Source organism: Tursiops truncatus, chromosome 18 (genome assembly GCF_011762595.2).
Source record: "Tursiops truncatus isolate mTurTru1 chromosome 18, mTurTru1.mat.Y, whole genome shotgun sequence".
Lineage (NCBI taxonomy): Eukaryota > Metazoa > Chordata > Mammalia > Artiodactyla > Delphinidae > Tursiops > Tursiops truncatus.
The window spans coordinates 7,492,078-7,506,527 of record NC_047051.1 but is presented as its reverse complement, the minus strand read 5'-3'; the positions used below and the strand labels follow the sequence as shown (position 1 = coordinate 7,506,527).

At 48.3% G+C, this 14,450-nt stretch overlaps 1 protein-coding gene across 1 annotated transcript in view; it reads right to left on the bottom strand.

Annotated features, from left to right (window-relative positions):
- Nucleotides 1–12,387: 12,387 nt before the first annotated feature.
- The window catches only part of ALOX5AP (arachidonate 5-lipoxygenase activating protein), a 30,659-nt gene continuing 28,596 nt past the window's right edge, over nt 12,388–14,450 (bottom strand). The window contains exon 5 of the mRNA XM_033843484.2: nt 12,388–12,837. Coding sequence (XP_033699375.1) covers nt 12,675–12,837 — 163 coding nt within the window. The 3' untranslated portion in view covers nt 12,388–12,674. The remainder of the gene's footprint in view (nt 12,838–14,450) is intronic.

Below are 14,450 nucleotides of genomic sequence, written 5' to 3'. Positions count from 1 at the left end.
GCGGTAAGTACTGCAAAGGCACAGAGCAAGGTAGGGGGTGGGATGCTGAGGATAGAAGAGGATGCTGCTGAGACCATGTGAGAGACCGTGGAGCAGGGTGTTCCAGGCAGTGGGACGGCGAGAGGCGAGGTCCCGAGGCAGAACGTGCCTGGTGTGTCCAGAGGACCAGCAACAGTGGGCCTGAGACGGGCGAGCAGTGGGCAGGGACGGGGTCAGGGAAGGGAGAGGACTTACGGGTGCTGTAAGGTATTAGGATTTTGCTCTGAGTCAACAGGAAGCCATGGTTTGACTTACAGGTTTGGAGAGTCACTCTGGCCGCTCAGACACTGAGTGGCATGAGCACGAAAGCGGGGGGACGGGCCGTGGCCGTGGTTCTGCTTCCTAGCGGACACCCGACAGTGCCTGGACACACGTTTGGTTCTCACAACCTGGGGAGTCAGGGAGTGTGCTCCTGGCATCGGTGAGTCTCAGCGGGTATGCTGTCAAGCATCCTGCCCTGCACACAAACCCCCCCGACAGAGAATTATCCAGCCCCAAAGGTCAGTCTTGCCAGGGTTGAGAAATCCGGAGCTAGCGGATTACTGCCATCATCTAGGCAAGAGGTATACTCATTAAAGAGCAACTGAGCACCTACTGTGTGCCAGGCAACGTTCCAGGAACTGAAGATACAGCGACGAACAACACAGACCAGGTCTGTGGCTTCCTGAGTTTACAGTGCGATGACAGTGGAAGCTTAGAACAGGGTGGAGGCGGCAGAGGGGTGAAAATGGTCGGGGTTTTGTATCTTTTGAAGGTAAAACCAATAGGATTTTCTAAGGATTGGGTAGAATGAAAGAGGAGCCGAAGTTGGCCCCAAGGCTTCGTCCTGAGCAGTGAGTACAGAGTTGCTGTTTACTGAGCTGAGGACCACAGGGAAGGTGGGAGAAAGTGATTTGGGGGTTGGGCAAATCGGGGGTTTTGTTGTGGACATATTAAGTGGAGATGAGGGAAATTGGAGATTTAATCTGGAGGTTAAAAAAAAAGAGGTCTTGGGCTTCCCTGGTGGCGCAGTGGTTGAGAGTCCGCCTGCCGATGCAGGGGACACGGGTTCGTGCCCCGGTCCGGGAAGATCCCACATGCCGCGGAGCGGCTGCGCCTGTGAGCCATGGCCGCTGAGCCTGCGCGTCCAGAGCCTGTGCTCCGCAACGGGAGAGGCCACAGCAGTGAGAGGCCCGCGTACTGCAAAAAAAAAAAAAAAAAAAAGAGGTCTTTTTTTTGTAGGAAAAAAATTTTAGAAATTGGCAAATGTAGAGAAGAGCACTGAAGAATTCAGTGTAGGTGTAAGAGTACATCCAGGAGATCATCCCTGCAAGCTGAGCTCTGCTGCCTGAGAGCTCTGACCTCTAACCCTGCAGAGGATGGGGAGAAGCGGAATGCGGTGAGAAGAAAGCCAAATGAAGAAAGTGTTCCAAGAGATGAGAGCCATCAGCCGTGCCAGGGAAGTGCTTCCATGCCCGGAAGAAAAACTGAATACCACCTCCTCTCCATCTTCCAACGCTATAAATTGTTCCAGGGAAGCATCATCACAAAACTCATCGCTGCCTTACCTATTTCAGTCTCTCCATTTACTCTGATCAGTAATCAAATTAGATGTTGCACAAGATGCTAAAGTGTTTAATACATATACTCCCTGTCCTCATGAAGCTTTCCATCTACTAAAGAAAATACAACATCAACGAAAGCTTCTGCCACATAAAAGAAGGAATTAATCTATCAGTATTCACCAGGTGTCCGCTATATTCACAGCCCTCAGCTTGTGGTTGAAAATACACAAGAGAAAGGCAAGACAAAGGTTTTCGTCTCATGGAATTTACAATCTAGTCGTGGAGATTTAGAGGAGACATATAGTGGAGAGTGGAGATGCTCTAGGTGTTTGAAGAAGGAGGAAGCTATTCATTATTAAAAGGTCTTCTTACCGACCTCCAGCCTGAAATGTCTCCCTTCTACTGTGGTTCACATATGTATTGGGAGTGGGAGTCCCAAGGAAGTTGGGATCAGGCCAGAGGATGTGAGTAAATCAGCATGACCATGACAACCTCGGAAAAATGACCCCAATGCCCACTGGCCATGGACGGACAGTAGGAGGAGACTTCTCCTAGGAGCTCAGGCTCAGAGCTAGCAACCCCTAGGATTGGTGGTGGAAGGGGAATTAGGGCCAACACGAAACTAAGATATCTTGGCGTCTCTTCCCATTAATTAGCTCCCAGCTGTGATTTCCCCAGAAGTAACCAGATAAAAGAGGTTTTGCATTTGCAATGTGGAGGCTTTGGAAAAATCAATTTCCACACCAATTTCTCTCTCAGGTCTGATATTCTAACCCGAAATAGGTTCTCAATTCTGCATACCCCAGCATTATAATGGGAAATTCATGAATTTCTGCATTAATGTAACCAAATCCTTGTATTATAAGGAGCAAAGCTTCAGTGCTCACAGGAACTCTTTGTATAAGGGGCAGATGAGCCTCAAAGGACAATCAGGCATTTACTTGTTTTAGCCTCATTTCTAGAGTGTAAGAAAGGCAGCAAAGTGGTGGATTGCTGGGCATGTGTAAGTAGAACATGGTTCAAGTTTTTGCAAAATTTATACACCTCTTTCTATAAAAATCTCAGGCAATTCTTAAGATAAATGTGTTTGGCTTGAGAAGGATCAAAGAAACCGTCTATTTTCTTTTTTGTACGAATTCCTGAAGTACTCTCCCGTGAAGACTCAAGATACCTCAGAAGGAAGATGGAAGGACAAAATATTTCCAAAAAAAGGTCTACTTCCTCTATCTCTCCTCATCTTCTTTTTCAAGTCAGTTTGCTTTATCGACAGTAAGATGTTTCAATTATCCGTTCTGTCAACACCTCACCAAAGCCAAGGTAAATATGATCATTTTGCTTTGGTATAAATAAATATGGGAGTAGTAGATTATTTTTTCAAACAGCCAAGGACCATAGAGTTAGAAATCACCTGTAAAGCCTGGAAGGCTTGCAAGGCCATTATCAGGAAAATTCCCTCAAGTCACATTTCTTTAACAAACAAACAGTAAGCAAAAGACCTGGATTTTTCTTTTTCACCGGTGTGAAGCCGTCCTGTTCTTTGAGCCCAGTCCTAAATTGGGAAATACAAAGGGTCAATTGATTTCTTATGAATGTGATTTTTCTTACCTGACATGTTTTCCATAAATTAGTACAATGATGCTAGGTTTTTAGATTAAAAGACCCAGTTCAAGATGTCTGTCCGCGGAAGAGGACATGAAGTATTTGCTTTGTGTCTCCATTAAGAAGATGACTTTCAATGGGCTGCTGTCAGACGAGGCGTCTGGATTCCGGCTGAGCTGATTCAGACCCCCAGGCTGAAAGCCTTCGAGGACCCTTAGCAAGTCCCTTCCCACCCCCATCCTCAGAAACAACATGGAGACCCACACATGCATGTTTTGAGGATAATTTCAGGGTTTTCAAGCATCCCCACCCCAGAGGTCCAGACCCCAAAACCGCATCTGAGCTGTGATACAGGTTACTTACTTGCTCTCTCTCAGGCTCACTCTCCTCCCTCGTAAGTGGGCGTGTGATAACAATACCTCGATCATCAGTCGACTTTCATGATTAAATGAGCAGATGTATCTGAAGCTCTCAGCACAATACCTCGCCCGTAATGAAAGCTGGTCATCGTCAGCTGTTATTTTCATGCCTGGGCCATGAGTTTAAGATTCCCTGGTCAAAAAGAATAATATAGGTACTTTATAGTTTATCTGTATCAATATATATTTTTATTTATTTATTATTTATTTTGGCTGCGTTGGGTCTTCGTTGCTGCGCACAGGCTTTCTCTAGTTGCAGCGAGTGGGGGCTACTTTTCTTTGCGGTGCGCGGGCTTCTCATTGCGGTAGCTTCTCTTGTTGCGGAGCACGGGCTCTAGGTGAGTGCGGGCTTCGGTAGTTGTGGCTCATGGACTTTGTTGTTCCACGGCATGTGGGATCTTCCCAGACCAGAGATCGAACCCGTGTCCCCTACATTGGTAGGTGGCTTCTTAACCACTGGGCCACCAGGGAAGTCCCTGTATCAATTTTTAAAAATCTATATGGCAGGTTTTATGGAGTAACAGTTAAGAGCATTAGTTTACTTTAATGTCCATAGTTTACTTGAGAATAGCTTGACATCGAGAATGGAAACATGAGTTTGTATTATCTGAAGTCTTAACTCTTGGGGCATTGAGTTGCTGTAAGAGAAAATTCAGCCTCCGAGAGTGGTCAGCTGGCAATGCACCAGAAAGATGTCGGCTCTTCAAATTTCAAGCACCACCTGAGGCTTTGCATGTTAAGATAATGCATGTCAGAAATGAGTTTTTATCGGCAGAATGAGAGACTTGTTAGTCTACATGATGAGTATCAGAAATAGACTCTCAATGGTAGAATGAAAGGTATTCAAGTTTGGAAGCCTGGGTAAAATACTGTAAAAATGCTCCCCAATGCATGCCGTAGGAGCCAGTGCCTCTGGGGTCCTGTGCGTGGGGATGGCACTGAGGCCAGACAGTCCTGTGAGCTGCCATTGGTTAAAATTTCTGGTTGCCTGATGCCAGTTCTAGGGCCCTACCTCTGGCATACCGTTGCTTGTGCCTCAGGGGAAACTTTTAGTCAAGAGCTAGAATCCACCAAGCTCACAGTTGTACGAATTGTCCAGGGCCTGCTTTCTAAAGGAGCCCTTGTTTAATAAAAGTTCTGTATTTGTGTCCAAATTTGGTCTGAGAATTGATTTCCTAATAACATGATAATGAACACTTTCAATGTCTCAGTGACGTCATAAACCCAAATTACCCAAGAGTGGTGCTCAGCCCCATTGGATTAAGTCAGTTCACGGTAGCTTTTTTTTTTTTTTTCTCCTGTGACCCCAGCACACAGCCTGCAGGATCTTAGTTCCCTGACCAGGGATGGAACCTGGGCCCCCAGCAGTGAAAGCACGGAGTCCTAACCACTGGATCACCAGGGAAGTCCCCACAATAGCTTTAAGATAAGATAGACCTGAATTTGACTCCCAAATGTGTTACCTCCTAGCCCTTTGACCTTGGGCAGATGTCCTTGCCTGTGGGCCATTAAAGGATTAAATAAGGCATACAGAGCACATGCACAGTACCACCGGGCACACAGCGAGACGGTAATAAAGGCATCGTCGTGGTTATGATCAAGTGTTTAGGGATTCTCATCTCTCCTAATTGTAAGGGGCTTCCCAACGTCTTTAGATGTTTATCTTATGTGACAGTTTTACGCAGAACTGTGCGTCGAAAGTGCCCATTCTTGGGCTCTTGTGATCTACTTTGCTCAGGTGATCCTTTTACCTCTTGGAGTCTTTAAGGTCCTCCTTGGGATGAACATTCCTTGTGGGCATGGATCTTGTCTCTTAGTCACTCTTGATGCCCGGCACCTGGACCCAGGCCTGGAATGTGGCAGGGGAATGATAGGGACCTAACTGAACTGTGCGTCTTCTCTTATCCAAGCTCAAAACCAGGAGTCCTTTCTCCTCCCTCTTCTCTCCCTGCTCTCATGCCACCAGCCATGCTTCCCGTTTGTTGTTTATTCATAACGTTACATCTTCTAGCCTCTCAGCCACCATCTTGCATTTACCATTGACATCTTCACCTACTGGTTATATCCAACTTGTTTCCCCTCCCGCGTCTGGCTAGTTCTTTCTTCAAACTGTCTTCTACAGAGCAGCCAGATTACTCTATTAGAACTCTGCACAAATCATCATTCTCTCAACAAACAAAAAATACCCACTTTCAACAACTCTCTACTGAGAGCATCCAGGTCCCACAGGCTGGTTGGCAACTGGAGTCTCCACGACCTAAACCCACGGACCTTCCTTTCAGGAAATCCTTCACTCCAGTCACAGCGGTTTCCTCATGATCTCTGCTGACCCCTGTGTTCACAGACCAGTGTCTCTCAAACATCTCCACCAAAGGCTCCCTAAACTACAGAGGAGGGTGGCTCAAGTACAGAGAGGGAGATGTTGCTTTCAAGTCCTGTGTTTTATCTAAAAAACTCATATGAATTTTGCATTCCTAGCGCATAATACATCCATCTGTGTTTGTATTAATATATAAACATCTTAGACGACAGCCACTCTGTAACATTGGATGAGTCCAATCTCCAGGGTCCAAGAAGATGTGCCCAGGTAAGCCGATGGTTTGTGTATCCTCTGGCTTACCACAAAGCACCGTTTTCCCCACCGTCACAAGCCCGCAGTCTGTTCTCCTGGCCTCCCTCCTCCCTACCCTGACTATTTCGGGCAGCAGTCACCGCCTCCTCTGAGATCCTACTCACTGTAGCTTGAACCGGGGACCATCTTTTCATAAACAATTCTGTTCCCCCAAATAAAAGGTAGGCACTTGGAGACAAAGACCCTCTGTTCCACCAGTGTTTTTCCCCTGGGTGTGGCACGGAGCTCTGAGCGCAAACAGCCCTCAGCAACACCTTCTGTATTCCTCGTGTGCTTTAAAGTGTCTCTTTAACGTTTCCATTTTACATTGATTTCTTTCTTTCTTGTCTTTTCTCCTCTTTCTTTCCCATCCCTTCAATGGCCTTTCTTTCTCCTTCTCTCCTATTTCGGGTCTGAGTGAACTGAACACTGAGTTATCTCTCAGCGGTAGGAGCTTTTCAGGTGCTATGCTTTAAAATGCTTCCAACAGAACAATATAAAGAGTGATAAGAGCAACAATGAATGGCTTATTTATTTGTTTGTTTGTTTGTTTTTGGCATTTTATCAAAGACAGGCCCTGTGCTCAGAGATTTATTTGACTTGTTTGTTTCATGATAACACACCAGTGGAGAATCCCTCACTAAGGTAAAGTGGAACATTTCAGAAAAGTACACAAGCAACTCTCAGCTTCCTGGAGACCCACTTCCTTTCTCTGCCCGGCCTCTCCCATTTCATGTTTCAGTAACAGCCCCATAGAACGGAAGAATGAAGGCAGGGAACTCATGGAAGGAAGGGCTTTGAAACACAAGGTTAAACTGAGATGAGCTTCAGTCATTAGCTCTGCTTTCTGTGGTCCCCATTAACCCAGGTGATTGAAAGGGCAATGGAAGGATGTGTCAGCTGAATCACAGAATGCTATTGAGGTTTTCTTCCACTCAGTGGGCACGAACTATACACACACACACACACACACACACACACACACACACACACACACCCCTTTCCCTCCGGCCCCTCCCCCAGCCTTTTTCAGAGGCTGGAAATAACGAGCCTCATCCAGCCGCATGGCGTCAGTCACGCCGGCCAGCACTCTTTTCATCTGTCACTGGCCGGTGCATCCACAAGTGTAAACATAATGGGGTGAGGGAGGGAGGCAGTGTGCCCAGTGGGCGTGGCCTCCTGGCTCCAGGTGAGAATCGACCTTTCCGGACAGTGCTGTGGCCACGGTCAGGTTGCCACAGCACTGACGATGAAACCGAACTTATACGCGCGGCAGCAAGAAATCACGCACCAAGTGTTCATTCTTTCGCTCTCTCGTGGACTGGGTGAGCAGATGTTTAGTCGTTGGATTCTGAGAAGGCTTATGTTTCGTTATGTTTATGCAGTGGTTTCCACTCTATTAATAGCATGTCCATTTTTGCAGCAAACTTCCTCAACCATTAAGGCCAATTTCCATTAAAAATTGTTTTCAAAAATTATCCAAAGAGAGACAGAGTTGTTGCTTTTCTATAGATAGAATTTCTGATTTCCTTGAAGCCTATGCTGACATCTTTCAGGCAAGCAGGAGTGTGCCCATTTGCGGAGCTGCAGGAAATGTTAATACGTAGGCTGGTGACAATCTGTACTACCTATCGGCACAGCATCTAAGTGCATAGGCCAGGGTAACAAGAAGAAAGGAGGATAAACTTCTCCTGGGACTCTGGTCGATTTGTGTGCCAAGCGGAATTTTTAATTTGGAGAGCAATTCTGCAGAAATGAACAGAAACTGCTATCTAAACATTTTAATAAGAATAAGTCCCTGAGCCAATATGCAATTGAGTGCAGTGCTTTCTAGTAATTTCATTTATACAACAGCTCCACAAGCTGTTTCTCTCTCCATATTCAGATAACCCTCGCTTCGAGGGTGACCAGAAAAATGATATTTTAATAATGGGCCACATCTGTTGATCAGAAATACTTAATGAAACACTCTCATGATCATATGGGTAACAAGCTTCAAAGAACTCTTTTCTAGATTTAGACAGGACCTGTTCGCTTCTTGTGGTAATTTTTCAATATCGTCTGCAAGGAATCGTTACCCAAAGACACGTGCTTGGCCTGAGGTCCAGCGTGTTTTTCAGCTAGGAGACCTTGCTGGCTCCCACAGAACTTCTGGACCGGTGCTGTCCAATAGAAATATCGATACAACGCCAGCTGCATATGGAATTTAAAATTTTCTAGTCATCACATTAAGGAACGTAGAAAGAAACAGGTGCAATTAATTCTAATTAATGAATGAATGCATTTTGTTTAACACAACGTATCCGCAAGATTATCATTTGGATGTGTAATCAATATAAAAACATTCTTAATGGGATATTTTACATTTTTTATATTACGTCTTCAAAATCCGGCGTGCGTTTTCCATTTACAGCCCATCTCCATTCCGACAAGCCAAGTTCAAGGGCTCCATAGCCACGTGTGGCTATCGTATTGGGTGGCGCAGCTCTAGAGCAAAGGAAGGTAGTCTGCCACCACTCACATCAGGAAAACCCTGAGAATCTGAATAAGAAGGTGAATTCCTGGGCCCTGTTCATGACCTACCAAATCATATCTCTGGGGGTGGCACTGAGGGATTTGCATCTTTTAACAGCTCCGTAGCTGGAGCTTTGCTTAGTAAAACTTGAGAACATCCGTTAGGCTCCCTGTCCCAACTTATAGTCCTTCAGATATCACCACCACAGCCCTCACTGTTCCCGACCCAGGCTCCTCGCCTTCCCCAGGCAATAGAAATTGACTAGAGGCCAGACAAGAAATTCAGGCAAGGCTCTACCGGGGCCCCTGCTGCAGCAGCCGGGAGGGAGAACAAACAACAGGTTCCCTTGCTTGTTCGTTCCCGAGGCGGGGCAGGCTTGTTTCTTACAGGGGGTGAGAGTGAGGTGTGTCCAGGGGTCGGGCCGGAAGGGTGGCTTAGGGAGTTTGCCCACCCCTTAGGTGGTGTTGTGTGCAGGGGGAAGGCTCAATACCCTGCTTTTGCTCCGGGCTCTTCAAAAGTGGCGGTTGAGTTTGTTTGGTTTTTTTTTGGTCTCTGTATCTTCTGGGGCCAGAATTTGCCCCAACTGCGCATGCACACAGTCATTTTTAGTCCCATACAGTTTCTCTCTATTTTGTAGCTGGAGGAGAGGTGTGTCCACGTGCAAGCACTGCAGCACCGCAGCAAAGGGTCCAGGTCCTAGGCCTGTCTCACCATCACACATCATATAAACCAGGAGATACAACCTCACCACCCAGTCTATTCTGTTATTGGCTCACAAGCGTCTCTTGAGCACTGATCATGTCCAGCACTGTTCTCGGCAATAAACAATGGGGGGGGGGGGCGCTTCCCTGGTGGCGCAGTGGTTGAGCGTCCGCCTGCCGATGCAGGGCATGCGGGTTCGTGCCCCGGTCCGGGAAGATCCCACATGCCGCGGAGCGGCTAGGCCGGTGAGCCATGGCCGCTGAGCCTGCGCATCCGGAGCCTGTGCTCCGCAATGGGAGAGGCCACAACAGCGAGAGGCCCGCGTACAGCAAAGAAAAAACAGAAACAAAACCAAAAAACAATAGGGGTGTTGCTCTGGGGTATTTATTGCTCTGGGGTAGAGCAATAAACAATAGAGGCAGTGTCCCTGCCCTTTGGAAGCTTACATTCCAGTGTAGGAGGCAAAGAATAAACCAGGGAAGGGGTCAATAAGTGGTCTGATTTCTGGTGGTGATGGTTACGGACAAGAAAAGCGGGAAGGCAGGAGGACAGGGGGTGAGGCGGAGGAAGGCTGGGCTTCTATGCAGGCGCAGTGAGGTGGTCTTGGGGGCTCTGGGAAGACATGACCACGGACACTGAATGAAAGGATGAAGGGAGCCCCGGAGCAGTCTGGGAGGAGCGCACTGCGTTAGAGCCGGCAGCGCGACGCCTGTGATAGTCAATGCACTTGACTTCAAACGTCGAAGTGCGTGGGATTTCATTCTGCAGCAACAGAAAATGAATGTAGCAATAATGAATATAATAAATATAGCAATAATAATCTTCAGCACTTATTATATGGTAAACTTATTCAGTTGCTTTATCTCATTATTCCTCGCAACACCCCGTAAAGCTGGCACTGTTATTAGCCCAGTTTAGCACATGGGAAGACGGCACAGAACTGAGGACGTGACAGAGCAGGGGTCCAGCCGAGGCCGGAACTCTGCAGAGAGTTTGGTCACTGTGCACCGCTGCCTCCTATTAGGGGCGGGGTCCCTCACGCAGGAGCTCTGCGCCTGAGCGCCCCTTCTTCACAATGTGGAGGAAGGCTGCTCTACCCACGTCTCATCCCCCTGGTGCCTCCGCCCTGCCCGGCCTGCCCAGGCCACGGCCTGCAGAGCCTCCTCTGATGGGCCACCACATTGCTTCCTCTCCTGCCCGCTGCAGGCCCCATGGCCAGTTTGGCCTCTGGGATAAGGTGCCCCCAGGCTCCACTGGGCATATTCTGGCCTAGCCCACCCTTAGGGTGACCGACTCTTCTTGGTTTCCCAAGACTGTCCCAGTTTTAAAAACAAAAGCCCCACCTTCCAGGAAAGCCCTTGGTCCCAGGCAAACTGGGATGATTTCTCAACCTACCATCCTCTGAACCAACCGAGGCTGAGGTAGGCACAGGGGCCACTTGCATCCTGCAGCTTGCCGTGACCTTTCCTGTCACCAAGATGCAAAGAAAGGCCCGGCTAGGATACTGAGTCCTGCTCCCGTCCCGAGAGCTGAGAGCAGAAGCAACTCCACTGAGGCAACTGGCTCCTGCTGGATGTGGGGTCTTCAGCCTGGACCCTCAGACAGGCTAGGAAACCATGACCCCGTGAGGACTGTTCCCGTGAACTGAGAGACCTGCTTGCCTTGAGCATCACGCATGCAACACGTTGATGCAGACATCACTGAGGCCAGACTCCACGTCCCCGTCCACTCTGCTCCCAACAGGAGAGAGCCGGGGGGAGAGTTGGCCCCCATCCAGCCCCATCCTCCCTGTGATGGTGACCATGATGCAACTCGGCTGGGGGTAAAGGGGGCTCATCTACTGCTGGTCACCTCAACTGAGAGCTCAGTCCCGATGAGCCGGCTTCTCTCCATTGGGTGTCCTAGACTCCTGAGCACACCCTGCTGTCTTCCAAATTGTGCTTTTTCTGTCAAGGAACAGCAGGTGTGACAGTGGTTGGACCATTACGAATCTGTACCTGATACGGGAAATGGCTCCACACACATACTTTATGAAGTATTACCAGCCAGGGACTCATGAACTCATGCACTTACTTATTCATTTGTTCTACTAATATTTGGGGACCCCTACGATGGGTCTGGCATCATCCTAGGCTCTGACACTGAGTTACAGCACATTTTAAACTGAATGATACAAAGAGTGCTGGGCACGATGGTAGCACATAAAGGTACCAACCTAGTCCTCATAGGGTGCGGGTAGGGGGCACACATTCAACAAAAGATTCTTAAGGAAACAAAAGGTTCTTAAGGAAGTCTGTTTGTCCACAGGAAGGATTGTTTGTTTGTTTTTGCATTTATCCCCAATTTATTTATCTCATTAAAACTGCTAGAAAAAAATCTTGATCTCATACGACTCATGCCTACTGTCCCCTACAATACATCACGGTACAGGACGTTTTCTGAGTTCCCAAATAGTCTGAGCCCTTGGGTGCCTGCTACGTGCCAGCCTCTAAGCTTGGCACAGGAAAAGCAAAATAAACAGGGACATTCAAGAGCTGACGATTTAGTGGGCATGGGCGGCACGTACTAAAAGCACCTTGACGTTGCGATATGGACTTGCTGCGGTTGAGACGTGCACAGGGTGCTGTGCTGGGGGTCAGGGGCAACACCAGACCAACCTGGAAAAGGCAGTCTTCAGTTGTGTCCTGTCTCTTTCTTTGTTTCGTGGTATTTTTTTTGCCACTTAAAAATTTTCAAATAATACATGAAAATATAAATAAGAGATTAACACTTACTCCAAATCTCTTCACCCAGAGATAATCACACTTGACCACTGGTGACCTTCCAGGTGTGTGTGTGTGTGTGTGTGTATGTGTGTGTGAAGACAGCGTATTTTTTTATCATCATCATTAAGGTCAAGGAAGACAACACAGTTATTCAACTGTAGCAATTTACCCACGTAAAACTCAACCACCAGCCTCGCATATGTGTCTGCATTTTATTTTAGGAAAACATAAATCGGGTCACAACACATCCTCGGAAAGCAGGATAAGTAAGAAACACACAGACGGGATCTGAAGAGCAAATCTGGTGCCACCGTCACGTTCCAGGGCGGAGCTGACATGAAGATATTCTCTTCCAGGAAAAGTGAGGTTCGCTCAAGCTGCAAAGCCCAGAGGGTCAGCAGATTTACAGCGTCGTTTAAAGGGTTGAGTTAGGACGGCTTCTAGGGACTGATTAGCTGAGCACACCCACCCGGAATTCAGTTAGGGGATGAGGAGGAGGGGGGAGATGGTGGTGGCGATCGTCTTCATGTAGTTTTCAAAGTCACTTCCGAAAACGAGGATGAGGAAATAGTTGAGTATCCCAGCCAGGGACATGAGGAACAGGAACAGGATGATGCGTTTCCCAAATATGTAGCCACGTGTGCTGGAAAAAAAAGGGAAGAGAAACTGTAGAGGCAACACAAATGATACCAAGTTAACAAGAAACGCTATCACGTTGAGGTACATGGGCTTTAAATACAGCTCCTTTTACTCAAGAATGCTCCATTTACTTTCTATGAAGGATGGTAGTGTCTTAGCTACTATTAGTCATTGAATCTATTTCAAAACCGAGCTAAGAGAGCCTCACGCCCATCACCATTAGGGCTCTGCTCTCCGGCTTCTCAGTGCCATCGGCACGCCAGCTCCTGGACGGCGTGAGGGTGGTGGCTTCTGCTGGTCAGCGGGGTTCTGACCGGGGACTAGGAACCCATGGGCTGCCTGAGACCCTCTCCAGGAGCGCCTGTAGGAGCTGTGCTGGCCAGCGTGTAGCATGCAGGGCTTTCAGGGCCTCTGTGTGAGAAGATGGTTTCAATGAGCCAAGAAGCCTGGTGGCATCTAAGCGGTGCGTTGGCATCCGAGGGCTCGATCTATTCTCCTGAGCTGCCTGGGAATAACTCATGTTCGCTCTAATGAGAGCCAACCCCCAGCACTGGAAGGCAGGCCCTTACAATTGAAGTGAATCAGGGGAGGGAGACGTTTCCTCGCCTTCTCTCAGAGGCTCAAAATCCTAAGCCGCTTGGACAGAGCATCAGCTGGGGTCAGGAGGCGTCTCCCCAGTGGCATGTGACCACCTAGCTGTGCATAGGGGCTGCCCTGGCTTCCTCTCTCCCCTGCAGCATCCTCCTGTGACGGCTGTGGCTGGTCCATCTGTGCAGCACCGGCACATGTAGAAAGTCCAGCCAAGTGAGTCTCTAAGGCTGTTAGTAAAGACCCCGGCGAGGGGCCCCTGTGGCAATCAGGAGTGCTCCCCGAGATCAGCCAGCTCAGCTAAACAGACGCCTTAATGCTGCTTGGCCCTCGTTTGCTACAATCAGAGAGCAGAATGTGGCATCCACAGGCTCGACGTTAGAAATTTTATCATTTTGAAAGGGACCCCAAAGGTTCATAATGCATCTCCTAATATTCCTGTGTCGAGAATTTGAAAATCATTCCACGGTTGAGCATGAACGTCCTCGCTGCCCACAGTGTCCCGTGCACCAGCAGCACAGACACCTGTTGGAAATGCAGAATCCCAGGTCCCTCCCCAGATCCACTGGGTCAGAACCTGCGCCACTGACGAGCTCCCTCTGTGACTCCCGGGCCCAGTAAAGTCTGGGAGGCACTGCCCGCTGCCAGCACCCTGCTCCTTTTTAGCCGGCTGTGTTCCTCTGTCTTTGGTTTCCTGTTCACGGTCCTGCTCAGGAAGGGACACATTCTAGCTCTTTGTTGGGGAAAAAAAGTTTGGTCCCAAAAGAAAAGCGAGCTGAATTGTATCCCCCGCATTCACGTCAGACCGCAGAATGACTATTTAGAAAGAGGGTCTTTAAAGAGAGGTAATTAAGGTCAAACGAGGTCACTGGGGTGGACCCTAACTCACCATAACTGTGTTCTTATAAAAAGAGGTGAAGACACAGACATGCACAGAGGGAAGACCACTGAGGACAAAGGGAGAAGACGGCCGTCTGCAAGCCAAGGAGAGAAGCCTCAGAGGAAACCAACGCCCCCGACATCTTCGTC